The following is a 13,824-nucleotide window of genomic DNA, read 5'->3' on the forward strand; positions in this document are numbered from 1 at the left end:
TATAAGTTTCTAGTTATTTAAACTTCAGTTTATAGTTATTTTGATTTTTAATAAATAAGATTGTATTTGTAACATTAGTGTTGTATAGTTTTCTTTTGATATTTCACTTCTGAAACCTAATTATATAATCATTGAATTATAATTATATTAGTAGATACTCATTAAAATATGAATGCTTCACTCATACGGGAAGTTATTTTATCTTCTGTATTTTGTTGTTGTTGCTCTTTATTTATGGCGTTCCGACCGTGCCAATTCAGCACTAATCACTTCGCCAGTGTCACGTTGAATGGAAAACACACAAAGGAGAATGTACGGTAAAAAAGACAATATACCGCAATAGGAGAATGCACGATAAAAAGAGATCCAGCTAAAATACTGCCTTCACCTATAAGTAAAAAAAAAAAATATTACAATATATACATAGTAAAGGGTTAGTACTAAGTAATATTTTACAAAATTGTTAGCTTATAATTTAATATTATTATATTTAATATATTTACATAAAAACTTACACAAAGGAGAAAATACAAACATTAACAAACATTGTACATTAAGGGGGCGGGGAGCTACATGAGGAAGGACATCATACAAGGGACGAATTAACTTGGGACATGTGAAAAGGATGTGGGAAGGGGAACCTTCATCCAGGCCACACTCACACAGTGAGTGGTCCCTGACCCTGATCTTAGCTAAGTGCACAGGTGTACATGCATGCCCAAGGCGCAAACGACAAATAGTTGATATAATCCTCCGTTCAGCAAATTTTCGAGAAAAGAACCAAGGTCGCCTTGGGATATTGGGTTGGATAGTAGCATAATATTTACCTTTCTGAGATTTTGATAATTCCCAGAACTCAGACCAAGACACATCCAAATGAGTTAATGCAAGTGACAACAGATCCTGGGCCGAAATAAAAAAGTTATCTAAATTACCACACTGGATGGCTAATTTTACGCAAGAGTCTGCAGATTCGTTCCCATTGATTCCAGAATGCCCTGGAATCCATGCCAAAGTAACATCCAATCCCTTTAGATAACATGAGTACAGTTCTTCACGAATCCTTAAAATAATTGAAGATCTTAATTTACTACGAAATGGATTTCCCTTTATCGCCAATATACAGCTTAATGAGTCGGTACATATGACAGTCTGTTTAAAGTCATGGGAGAGTGTGAACCAGATTGCTTCTAACAAAGCAACAGCCTCACCAGTAAACACAGATGATTCGGGAGGACATTTAAATTGTAATATAATTTTGAATTTTGGTATCCAGCATGCTGCACCAACACAGCTTTCCTTAGAAAGCGGACGGACGGAGAGGACATGGTTTGAAAAGTTTTCATTTACTATGGCTTGAAATTTTGTGTTGGTGTCACACATCACATGTCACATCTCCCTTGATTAGGCCAAGATTAGTGATAACAGTAGGATGGTGTACTAGAGCCTTGTAAGGCGTGCGGAATAAAGGATTAGATAGAAAAGATGACAAGGGATGAGGAATAGAGGTAAATTTAAGGAAACTATTGAGCAAGTAAGGGAGAGGCCTGCCTCGAGGGATGAGGTCCGCTAAATCAGATAGCTTAGACCATAGGGGATGGGAAGAAAGCTGTAACATTTTACCAACAAACCGATCCGATAGGAATTGTCGACGGATAGGAAAAGGCGGATCTACACATTCCACCTGCAGTGCGTTGGTGGGGGAAGACTTCATTGCACCTATAATAATTCTTAGGCATTTGTATTGAATTTTATTGAGTTTCTCAGTAGCAACTTTGTTAAAGGGGTCTAAAACAAATAATCCATAGTCAATGTGACTACGGATTATGGCATTGTACAGTAGCTTGGGGTATATGGGTGTGCACACCACCACACACCAGACATCGCTCTCAAAGCAATCTTCTGTATTTTAATGACGTGAAGGAAACCACTCTTATGCCAAATTAATTTATTAACATCAATTTGTGAGTTTACAGCAAATACAAATACTCATACTGTTGAGGTCGGGAGCAGCGCCCGGGACTTGCGACCCGAGTGGGGCCTCTCCTCTCCTCTTCAATGCGCACTCGCCTCCACTACTTGAGTTCCATATGGCTAATCGAAAACAATGTAATCATATCATAGATATAGCGCCTTCTAGATACTGAGTGAAGCTCGAATAAAATATATATGTTGTATCTTTCACAGGTAACTGCCTGGTCATAGCGGCGGTACTTTGCTCGTCGAAGCTAAGGAGTGTTACAAATCTATTTATAGTGTCCTTGGCTGTTGCTGACTTACTTGTCGGTGTCGCTGTGCTTCCTTTCTCAGCTACGAGGGAAGTCTTCCAGGTAATTTTCCTTACCTGGTTTTGAAAAAATATGTATTACCTACTATTTATTTTAGTTTTCCTTAGAATACTATGTCAATATACTTATTGTAATAGAAATGGCTTCAGGTGGTCTAGTGTACCTGCTAACGTAGAACTAAACACATATCTTTTTTTGTTACCTTCACGCTGTATAAATAAAAAAAATAACTCGAACTTCCTTTACAACAGAGGCAACATGTGTTAATTAATGGAACTACCCTACTTTGCTTAAATTAATTAAAAAAATATTTTTAAATTATTAATATATTTAAACAATGTTCCATCGGGTGATATCCCCTTGATGTCGTTGAGTCTGATAAAAAGACCTGCCCCTAACGAAACCTAAACAAAAACTGAAGAACCAAATTATAGACAGTAGACCGTGAACCTCCTTAAATACAGGAGATACGTAAAGAAACAAAAATCTAAGCATTATGTAATGAACGAGTAAACTGGAAATGCAAATTATACCGTACTACCTGAAAATAAAACTGAAAACTACTTATCTTTAAATATACATAGCTCCAAACGTTTCATATTTTAAACTTTAAGTGTATGAAAATAGAATAGAAATTTCAATAGGAAGTAATAAAAAATATAACCATCAACGTTTAGATTGTCAGTTAAAATTGAGTTTTATGCTATGGGCTTTATAGTTGTATTTCGAATGCACTCTTTCATACGCAAGATATGAATGGCAAATACGTATTAGAACAAAAGTGGAGCAAACATAAAGTTCGAGGCAGAGTTTCGAGTAGGAAACGTTATAGAAGGCATCATCTATACATATAAAACTCTTCTATTACTGAGACTAACAGACAACGCACAGACGAAACTACTGCACTTAGAAAGATGAAGTTTGATATGTATGTAGACCAGGGCAGGCACTAAGAGAGGGTTCCTTAAAATTCTTACGGAAACAGGAAAAAAAGTTGTTTTTAAAGTCCGCGTAAACAAAGTTGCGGGCAACAACTGGTATCTATTTATATTTTACAAAATTTTGCTTTTACATTTTTGCACATACATTTGGTTGCGGGTTCAATCCTCACTCGGGGAAATAAAATATTTATTTAAATTTATATTTTCATTTCTTCGCTCTGAGTCGAACCACAGCGCGGCATTAAGTTCCGCCACTCAGAATGCAATGCCGCCAGAATCCGGCGGAAAATAAGGATCAAACACTAGGTTCCCTCTGCCTACCCTGCTGTGTGCAGGATACAGCGTAAAGCTGATTTTTTTATTTGATTTTGCATTTACTGACTCTTGAAAAACTCTCTGAAAAAAAACAACGATATTTTTGTAAAATATTTACTGGTACAATATATGAATATTTATAAATAATTCTTATACAACATTTTGAAATTCATATATTTAAGCATTCTTATAAAGGAGAGGCTCCCTCAGATAATTTATTGTCTTATTCATTAGCAAGTGGCCGCACCGACCGAGTCTGGGAACCACGTCCTTTAACTTTACAAAATATAATGAAGTCGCTTCCCACTATTGTAGCCTTATATTTTAGCTATTTTTCAATTAAATAAACAGATTTTGACGCGGTTTTATCTAAAGTGTAGAGAGATTAAGTTGCATTATATATACGTAATTCAAACACTAAAAGATACAACACTAGTATATATAATTGCTAGGTTTTATCTACGACTTTGCTTGTGCCCTGCGCCACGACGGCCATTTATCCTTTATATATATTTCCGTACACAATTATTCACTTTTAATGAGCTTTTTTACTGATAGGATCTTTGTGTACTTTGTTAGAGGCAACTTATTATTAATGATTCAGCTTTACGTTAAGTCACGAAAAACCTTTACTTGATTTATCGGTTGTACTAATACTTGAGTGTATACTTCCTACAATATTATTATTATTTTCAAAAGTTCTCCCGCATAGCCGCATAGCCGCATAGTCGAACATATACAGACACTCCGCTCTCTACATTTCACCCAAATTAAGCGTTGTATGGTAAAAACTCAACGCTGTGCTTTTGACGCATTAAAGCGGAGAAATGAAAATATTTGAGTAGTCCCTCGAGTAGGAGTAAAACCCACAATCATCGGTACGACCAGACGCTAGAATATAAGATATACTATTATATTCTTAAAATATTTCTTTACAAAAATTAATATTCTGCTTGTAAGTTTAAATCAAAAATATTTGGATTTCCAAGATCTGATAGGTGAAATATAGGGTGTAGGTACGATTATTCTTCCGAAGAAATGATTATTTTATATGTATTTTCATTTCCCCGCTCTGGTAGAGAAAGCGTAGCGCTGAGGTGTCGGCACTCGACTCAAAAATGTGTCGAAAAGGGCACAATTTGTTACAAAAGCACCTTTTTACCACTAAGTTACCTCCGCCTGCTGATTACGAAAATTAATGTTACAACAAATTTTGTACATCTTCCAAAATTTGTCCAAAATCGTTATTGCCCGTGCCGTTGTAACTTGTATCCTCGTAAAATCCTTTACAACGATTCCCCCGATACTGTATTTTATGATACTGAAGAATCCATCGAACGTTGAAATTGGTTTCGAAAACATTTACCTATAACTACTAAACGCCTCGCAAAGTTAGCGTTAGTTAATGGAAGTGTCGGAATGGGAACGGAGTGTCTTAATAGTCGGTTCGCTCTGCCTACCCTGCGTTGTACAAGATACAGCGTGGAGCTAAGCAAATATAAAGCACAGAATTTGATTGGCTGAACGCACTAATTTCAGAAATTATTAGTATGAATTGAAATATTTTTTCTATTGTATAGTGCGAGTTAGTTAGTTTGGACACTTAGAATGCGCTATTCTTAAGGTAGTATTGCATGTTGCGTAGCTCGAACTAGAACTCAAGGCGGCGGCGCTTTGTTTAATTCATTTCTTGAAGTGGAAATCGAACCTACGACTTGTCGCGTTTATAGCCGCACGCTTGTGCCCCTGCAACGACTGACCTCAACTTATGTATCAGAGCATGGAAAACATATAAAGAATTATTTTTCAGTTAGAATCAAACCGACAGCCGTTGCATATATAGTCAGCCGCTGCACCACATTAAAAAACAAAACTGAACACTATTAGAAAACAATGTTAAACACAACAAACATCTCATTAACTGGTTCATTCTGAAGGAACTAATTCGTAGCCTTTGCTTAGACGAAGTACGAACATTTCACAAATAACTTTTATACTATTTTCGTTCACCCCCGTGGAATGGAACAGAAGATGCACATTTTATCCCTGCAAAGAGCTATCGGATTTTTCGATTTTCTTTGGGTATTGTGAAACTCATTATTTTGCTGCTACTGCTATTTAGATTTTCTTTTTTTATATTCCGCGTACAGTGGGCCACGCGGACTGAAGCTATTAATGAAGACACTCCTCTCAAGTTTTCTATTCCCGGAGTGGGAATCGAACCCACAACCACTGCGTCTACAGTCGCACGCTTTGTGTACCTTTGTGTTCAACTGTGAGCTTGAAGGTTATGAGTTCGATTCCCAGTCAAAAAAACAAAATAAACCCATCAAATTAGAATATTTACGAGTACGAGTAGCCCACTTACAATTCAAAAATAATTTATCAATGAATTCGTTAGCAAAATGAGAAGATTATCATCTCCATAAAGCTAGGAAAGCACCGGAAGTGATTGTCACTTGGAATATTCAATGTGGTGGCGAAACTTAATGACTTGAAAACATTAACTGCGGTTTAATTAACAGTTATATATGTGTATAAGAGTTAGTTAAATTGAGAGACGTTGGAACCATTGCCATGTGTGTTGAGTGGCGAAACTCAACGCCGCGCTTTGCCTCGTTACCGATTGAAATTATTATGTTATAAATTACATAATAAGTATCAAATAAAGTAAATACACAACACAACATACATTTGCAGTGACAGTAACAAACAGTATTCATTAATATTGTTATTGTAATTCAATTAAATCTGAGCGCCATGTGACGCTTCCGTTAAGTTACTACTGTGGAAACTCGACATTTTGTATTTTATAAAGCTGACTTAAACGTGTCGGTTATGGATTCTATTCTCAATTTATTTACTCGTAATATTTTAATTTCCTCGTTCTGGTAACAAGATAAAGTGCGGGATTGAGTTCAGTCACTTAACGGGCAATGTCTCCATAATTTAGCGGACAGTGGGGAACGCAGTGTGTTCTCACTAGTTTGCGTTATATACCTATCCCACGGTGATGCGGGGAAAAACGACAATTTATAAAGAAAATTGTGCCCAATGACAAATTGCTCAGATTCTGACTACTAGTGTTTGGTAAAAATAATTAAGTATGTATTTATTATAACATTTTATATAACAAGGGAGCAGGGGGGATTTTTCAAAATACGGTAACAGGGAAAATAAAAGTTTTATTTCGTAAAGAGAGTTACTAGTTACTCCACTAGAATTTAGTAAATAATCGACATTAACACATGGTACGACGCGACGCGACGGTGCCTGATTGAACGTTAGCTCATCTGCGCTACGATACATGTCAACATAATATTGTACGTATATGTTAGTATTCGTGCTTCCATTTCAAATGAATTTAGAGATAGTGGTTTAATATATTATAAATATCAGAGCCGTTTGGTTAATAAACGGAGTAAATTAAAATTACTCAATCTGTTTTCCTATAAGGCATAGAAATATCAGTGTAAAGACACTCCGTTGCGTTTGAGTGGCGAAAGGTGCACTTTGTGATATCACTAGAGATTAAATAAAAATGAGTGGGAATTTGAGTTTTGGTGGGAAAGTGGAGTTTTTAAGTGGGAATGACACCCATGACCGTCGTGTTTACAGTCAGATGCTGTGCAAACTAAATATAACCAAAATAAACTATTTAAAACACTAGACTAAAAAAGACTACATTTGACTATTTAACAAAGCGTCCTTTCCTAATTTGTCTTTCCTTCACAGATTTGGATATTTGGCGACGTTTGGTGCTCGGTATGGCTGGCGGTAGATGTGTGGATGTGCACGGCGTCCATACTCAACCTGTGCGCTATATCTCTAGACAGATACGTGGCGGTGACCAGGCCCGTGAGCTACCCGAGCATAATGAGCAGGAAGCGAGCGAAGGCCTTGATAGCTGGTCTCTGGGTACTGTCTTTTGTGATTTGCTTCCCGCCGCTGGTCGGGTGGAAAGATAAGCGGGTAAGAGTTTAGTTTATGTTTTATATGTCGCCTGTACCAACTATAAAGTTTGGCACAGTAGTTTATATAGAGAAGGAGTGCAAAATGTTACATTTCATTTAATTAGTGCATAAAAAATATATGAAATAAATATATCACACTCTACCATACGTTTGATAGTATACACATATTATTGACATCATTCTGTGGTATCGATTCTCATTTATTAGAGAGCTTTTCGTCACCACATTGACTTTTGTTTCGATTATGATATATTCTGTTTCAAATTGAACAGTAATTGACTGCACAATATGCGCGATATTCTGGCAGGCTCGATTGCTAGTCGGTAGAACGCTTATAATATTAAAAATAATAAAAGTACCAATAAATATCTAGATCCTAGACCGTGTTAACCTAAAAACGCAGAAAACCGAAAACATGACAGCCTTGTTAGTCCCTTTTGGATAATCAACGTAACGAACGTGACCAGTATGCCGATTGAGTGTTGGGCTTGTTTAACAATCATATTGGGTATTAAGAGATCGCGGTGTTTAACTCTATTTATATCTGAAATTAGTTTTAGCCCTGTATAAATATTAAATATTTGAGCTTTACTGATAATTATGGGTTCAATCTTTGTTCCGACCAAAGCTTATTTTTTTAGCTTTCCGTTCCTTATTTTCCACTCGAATCAAATTGGCGGAACTCAACGCCACACTACACTCTGATACTAGAGCGAAGGAAAGAAATGAAAATGAACTAAATAACCCGAATTCTTATGAAATAAACCTGCCTTCCCTTACAGCCTGATGAATCAGAGTTGAAAGAAGATTGGACTTTAAACCCACCCTGTCCCTGGACGTGTGAGTTAACCAACGACGCGGGTTACGTGGTCTATTCCGCGTTAGGGTCCTTCTATATACCTATGTTTGTGATGTTATTCTTCTATTGGAGGATCTATAAGGCCGCCGTGAGGACTACCAAAGCTATTAATCAAGGATTTCGTACTACTAAAGGTTGGGTATATTACTGTTTATTCATTATAATTATTATATAACTACTGAAATATTTGAGGCTGACGCGGTTTTTTATACATATAGATAGTAGAGTAGGTAAAGGGAATTTGATTTCATTAAGAATTTTCGAGACATTGCGTGTTAAGTAACGGAACTAAGAGCCGCGCTATGTCATGTTACCAGATCAAAGAAACAAAATAGCTCACTCTACCCAGTAGGAATTAAAGCCACAGTCGAGTTCAGTCTCAATTACGACAATGGCAAAAGTTATCACAAGCTAACAAATACCGATTTCCATTCCAGGCCGAGGCCTCGGCAGCAGGTTCGACGACAATCGCCTGACGCTACGCATCCACAGAGGCCGAGGGTCCGCCAGGCCGCACGGGTCGCCGCTATCTACGGCCTCCAATCACTCTACGAGCACGTCGCTGAGCGCTTCACCTGAGAGGCTTAGACGGTAAGAGCTTAATAGATGTAATTGATACCATTTTGTAATGTCATCGGGATGATTTGAATAATCTGATGTAACATTTTATTAATGTAACAAACCTCCAGGACATCGTCGCGCGTCGCAGAGGCACAGGGGCTTGTGGATTCTCACAACCTTCCCGGTCGCGTAATATTTCATCATTATATTTCCTTACTCTGGTTACGAGGCAGAGCGTGGTATTGAATTCCGCGGAAATGGAGAACGAAAGTATCTTAACACTAGGTTTCACCTCTGCCTGATATGTGCGGGATACAGTGTAAAGCTAAAATAAATAGTTTTTTTAAATTCCATATTCTTTTTAGCCTATAATAAAATATACCTTCAATTTATACTGTGGGTGAAAAGAGATCGTAAACATTAGTTACTTGTTTTAATCATTACAATTAATTAATCATTAAAAATAAATTAAGTAATTATGTTTCGTCATTCCTCAAATAAAGAATATTAGGTTACCATTAATATAAAATGAGGCAATGTAAAAATGAAAAAGAAAACACTGCTACAGCCTCGTAGATCTTTTGTATGAAAAAAAGTTAAGGTCAAGAGCGAAGTCAAGATCTGACCAGTCTCGAGTGTTTTAAGTGAGATTGTATATCATTAAGCAGAACTTCTTTCTCTTTTCATGTAATATTAGAAATGATAACATGTTTTAACATTTTTTTAAATATAACACACACATTAGCAAAAGGAAATTAGGAAAGAAAAAAGAAAAAAATACTTTTAGACAATTTAACCAAATATAACGTAACGGGATTCGAACTCGCGCTTCTTTGAAACCATCCCAGCTCTCTGATCGCTCCCATTCTTTCAAAGATTACTAAAGGCACAGGCTTAAATTCCGCTTCTTTTAAATTATTATTTATTTTTTATACATTTTCTATAAAATAATACGATACTTTTCCTCGTTGTTATTGTGATTCTATTGATGCGAGTTTAAACCCAAATGGCATATTTACAGTAGGTTAGGTTAGATCCATAGAATAGGCTTCGAACTCGCACATTTTGCACATAGTGCAAGTTGAGCGCTTAGGCAATTGATGTGTTGTGTGCGTGTGCCCTTACGGCACGACTGACCTCTATAGAATCAGATAACGAGAATATAACATTATAATTAAGATCTTTGTGTTGTAGTCTAGAAATATCAATATTATTTCCATTTTAAACAGAAACTTACAATTTCAGGCACTCCAGTGCAAGGCGAGCCCATGAAAAAGTCAAGATATCTGTTTCCTATCCATCGACAGAGCAAATTTGTCCAGCCCACGAGAACTCCAGATCTCCGAGCAGGTCACCAAGTCCTTCTTTATATGCTGTCCATTATGAAAGAGATGGCAGAGAACTGACGGAAAGTAGATTAAGAGTGAGACCGTCTCATCATTTGGCTCCAGGGCCTTTGTACGATGAGTTTGATGATAAACCTAGGACCCGACGTATGGGGAAAAGAAATATTAAAGCTCAGGTAACATACGATTTATAATAAAAATATATTTAATTCTGTCAATAATTTCTTAATAATTAATAGTTGCAAGCCGCAGTTTATATATTTAAATAGCTTCCGTTCAATAGTATAAAAATTCGTCATCGATGAAAATTCAGATGAATTTTCATATAGAAATTATTAAAAATATATAAAATTAAATAGATGGAATTGAGGCCGCCGTGGAGCAGCGGCACAAGGGTGTGACTGTAACGCGACGGCTGTGGGTTCCCCACTCGAGAAAATGAATATTTTTTTACATTTATATCTTTTTTTCTTCGCTCTGGTGTCGAGGCAAAGAACGGCGTTGAGTTCCGCCACTCAACACGCAATGCCTCCAGATTTCAGTGGAAAGAGGGGAACGGAGTGTCTTAACACTAGGGTCCCTATGCCTACTATGTGCGGGATACAGCGTGAAGCGGTTTTTTTTAAGTAACTCTGTCACCCGTCTCTCGTTACTAGCTTCTATACTTTATTTCAATTTTCAGGTAAAACGTTTCCGCATGGAGACAAAAGCAGCCAAGACCCTCGGCATCATAGTTGGTGGCTTCGTTTTCTGCTGGCTGCCATTCTTCAGCGTATACGTAGTGCGAGCTTTCTGCGGAGATTGTGTCACGCCTATAGTATTTAGTGTGTTATTCTGGCTCGGCTATTGTAACTCTGCGATAAATCCACTCATTTATGCACTATTTTCCAAAGATTTTAGGTGAGAAATTATCCATTTAGATTTTTTTCTATTTTTAAATTATATATCTTATAGTTTTATTTCTATTATTTAAATGACCAGATTTATTTATTTATTCAAATAACTTATCATTTATATTTAAAAATGTTATATTTGTTTTATTTCCATACAGATTCGCCTTCAAACGCATTATATGTAAATGCTTCTGTGGCGGCGGCGGTAAGCGCCGGGAGTCCGCTGCTGAGGAGGTGACGCGGCGTAGACCTCCACACTCCCACTCCCATTCCCACTCACTAGAGGAAGAGAGCTCTTTGCATAATACTAGTACTGATAGGTATGCAACTTACTCCTCCTTTCATATTTTTTCTTATATTGATAATATTATAAATGTGATAATTTATAAGGATGGATGCTTCTTCCAAGTTCCATGTTAATACAATTACTACTGAAGTGATTTAGATTAGAATTCATAGTATGATAGCATTCTAACCAATATGTAAAAAAAAACAGTTTTTTAATAGTCGTTTAATTTACAGGTGACGTCCAGCCATGCGACGGCAAAACGCACAGTTCCAAAGTACCGTCGCTTGTGTATAGATAATATATAAAAAAATATAGGTATCAAAGATATAAATAAATGTATGTAAAAATTAAATAAATGGACTTATATGTACGTCTTTAAATAGTATTATATAATATCGCATGCATAGTAATAAAAAAGAATCTTTTGTAGAAAACGTTTAAAAATGTTAACCCAGTGGAAGTTGACAGTTGTCAGTTGGACGCTTTCCAAGAGGTATTAAAATTTTCATGTTTTCTATAAAAATATTTTCTTTCCTAAGTGTGGAATAACATTTTAATATTAAAAAAAAGAACACATACTAATATTCTAAAGCGGAAGAGTTAACTACTGGTTGGAAAAAAATAAAATCTCTTTACTTTTTAAATTTTAATTTTTTATTTGTTGTTATTATGGGTCTTTTTAAACGAATGATATATACGTATATAACTTCATTTTGTATACTTTAAGACGTGAATATGTTTTTATGTCACGCTTTATATTCTATTCAACATTATACTCAATTATATTTTACTTTTGTTAAACATTACTAAACTTAAATTGTTTTTGTTAACTTTAGTTAAAAACTAATCCTAATGTCACTGAATTTCTAAATACCTATCAATAACTTAGTGTAATATTAAACATTATAAATATGAATACTTTTATAAGTAAAGAGCTTACACCTTTATAATTCTGAATGTAATTTTAAAACTAAATTTAATATTATAAATGTAAAAAAATCCTAAATTAAAATCTTTAATCAAGTATACGTAAACGTAATATTACCTACCTCATTGATAATACTTTTTAATTTTTTAAACTGTGACATTACTTTACAGATTATAGTCAAATGTAAGAGGCTTTTTTTATATATTATTCTAGTCCACTTATTGAATTGACATTTAAGAAAATTAAAAAAAAAACACTTTATAAGTCTATATATAATATTGTTATTTACTGTTTAATTTTAAATGTAACCATTAAATATTGATTGAATTGAGGCCTGTCGTGGCGCAGGGGCACAAAGTGTGACTGTAAACCAATTCCTTGTGGGTACGATCCCCACTTGCGGAAATGAAATATTTATTTAAATTTATATTTCCATTTCTTCGCTCTGGTGTCGAGGCAAAGGGTGGCGTTGAGTTTCGCCACTCAACACGCAATGCCTCCAGAATTCGGCGGAAAGTGGGGAACGGAATGTCTTAACACAGGTTCCCTCTGCCTACCCTGATGTCTGCGGAATATAGTGTGAAGCTGAAAAAAAATATTTATAATCACTAATTAATGCCAAAGATATTCCAAAAATATAATATGAAATTACTCATTTGTAAGAACTTCTTTAAGTTCTGTCATATTTTTATTATTTTAAATCTCTGTTTTCTATAGTTCTTATTATTATTATTATTTCTTGATTCTCTACTCGTTCTTTAACATAATTGATTGGTGTGTTCGATGTGTTATTATAATTATTGTCTGTTAGGCGATATTTGTATATTGTGTCTGTATAAAAATTATGTACAAATACATCAAATGTTACAAACATTTTTTTTATTTACTAACTTCCTAAAATATATAAATATGATTAAATCTCTGATGAAAACTGTCTAACAAAATAAATAACACTAATAACTAAATACTAATATGTATAGAACATTGATGAAAGTTTTGGCGCAGGGACACGAACGTGCGATTGTAAACGCGACTGGTTGTGGGTTCGATTACCACTTGAGAAAATAAAATAATCAATATTTTCATATCCTCACCCTGGTAATGAGGTAAAGACATTGAGTTCCGCTACTCAACACACAATTCGTCTATATGAAATATGGAAACTTTAGACTGTTAGAAACATTTTTTTTATTTTATAGCCTTATATTTGCCTAAGTTCGTACTTTCTAGTCCAGACGTAGCTTTGGACTTGAATATTTCAATTCACGTCAATAGATGTCGCTACAAATTTGATGCAAGTAAATAAAAAGCGATTTATTTATTAACGTTATACATATATTTATAACAATCAATATAAAATTATATTTACTACAAATAATGTATTATACCTATATACTCATAATTTTTTAAATATATTTTTCCGTCTTAAT

The 13,824-nt window shown here is 35.2% G+C and overlaps 1 protein-coding gene across 3 annotated transcripts in view; it reads left to right on the forward strand.

Moving 5' to 3' along the window:
• Positions 1-13,265, forward strand: part of Oamb (Octopamine receptor in mushroom bodies) — an 84,844-nt gene extending 71,579 nt beyond the window's left edge. Inside the window, exons 3-10 of one of the 3 annotated variants that reach the window (XM_085203017.1) lie at positions 2,188-2,330; positions 7,280-7,516; positions 8,301-8,511; positions 8,815-8,968; positions 10,184-10,460; positions 10,967-11,184; positions 11,336-11,497; positions 11,700-13,265. In XM_085203017.1, the coding sequence (XP_085059143.1) occupies positions 2,188-2,330; positions 7,280-7,516; positions 8,301-8,511; positions 8,815-8,968; positions 10,184-10,460; positions 10,967-11,184; positions 11,336-11,497; positions 11,700-11,703 (1,406 nt within the window). In that variant the 3' untranslated portion in view covers positions 11,704-13,265. Of the gene's footprint in view, positions 1-2,187; positions 2,331-7,279; positions 7,517-8,300; positions 8,512-8,814; positions 8,969-10,183; positions 10,461-10,966; positions 11,189-11,335; positions 11,498-11,699 lie in introns of those variants that run through there. The other 2 variants (XM_085203018.1, XM_085203019.1) reach the window with 2 other exon arrangements.
• The last annotated feature ends 559 nt before the right edge of the window (positions 13,266-13,824 follow it).

Source organism: Heliconius melpomene, chromosome 19 (assembly GCF_056956725.1).
Source record: "Heliconius melpomene rosina isolate 202511_hmr_F chromosome 19, ASM5695672v1, whole genome shotgun sequence".
Classification (NCBI taxonomy): Eukaryota; Metazoa; Arthropoda; class Insecta; order Lepidoptera; family Nymphalidae; genus Heliconius; species Heliconius melpomene.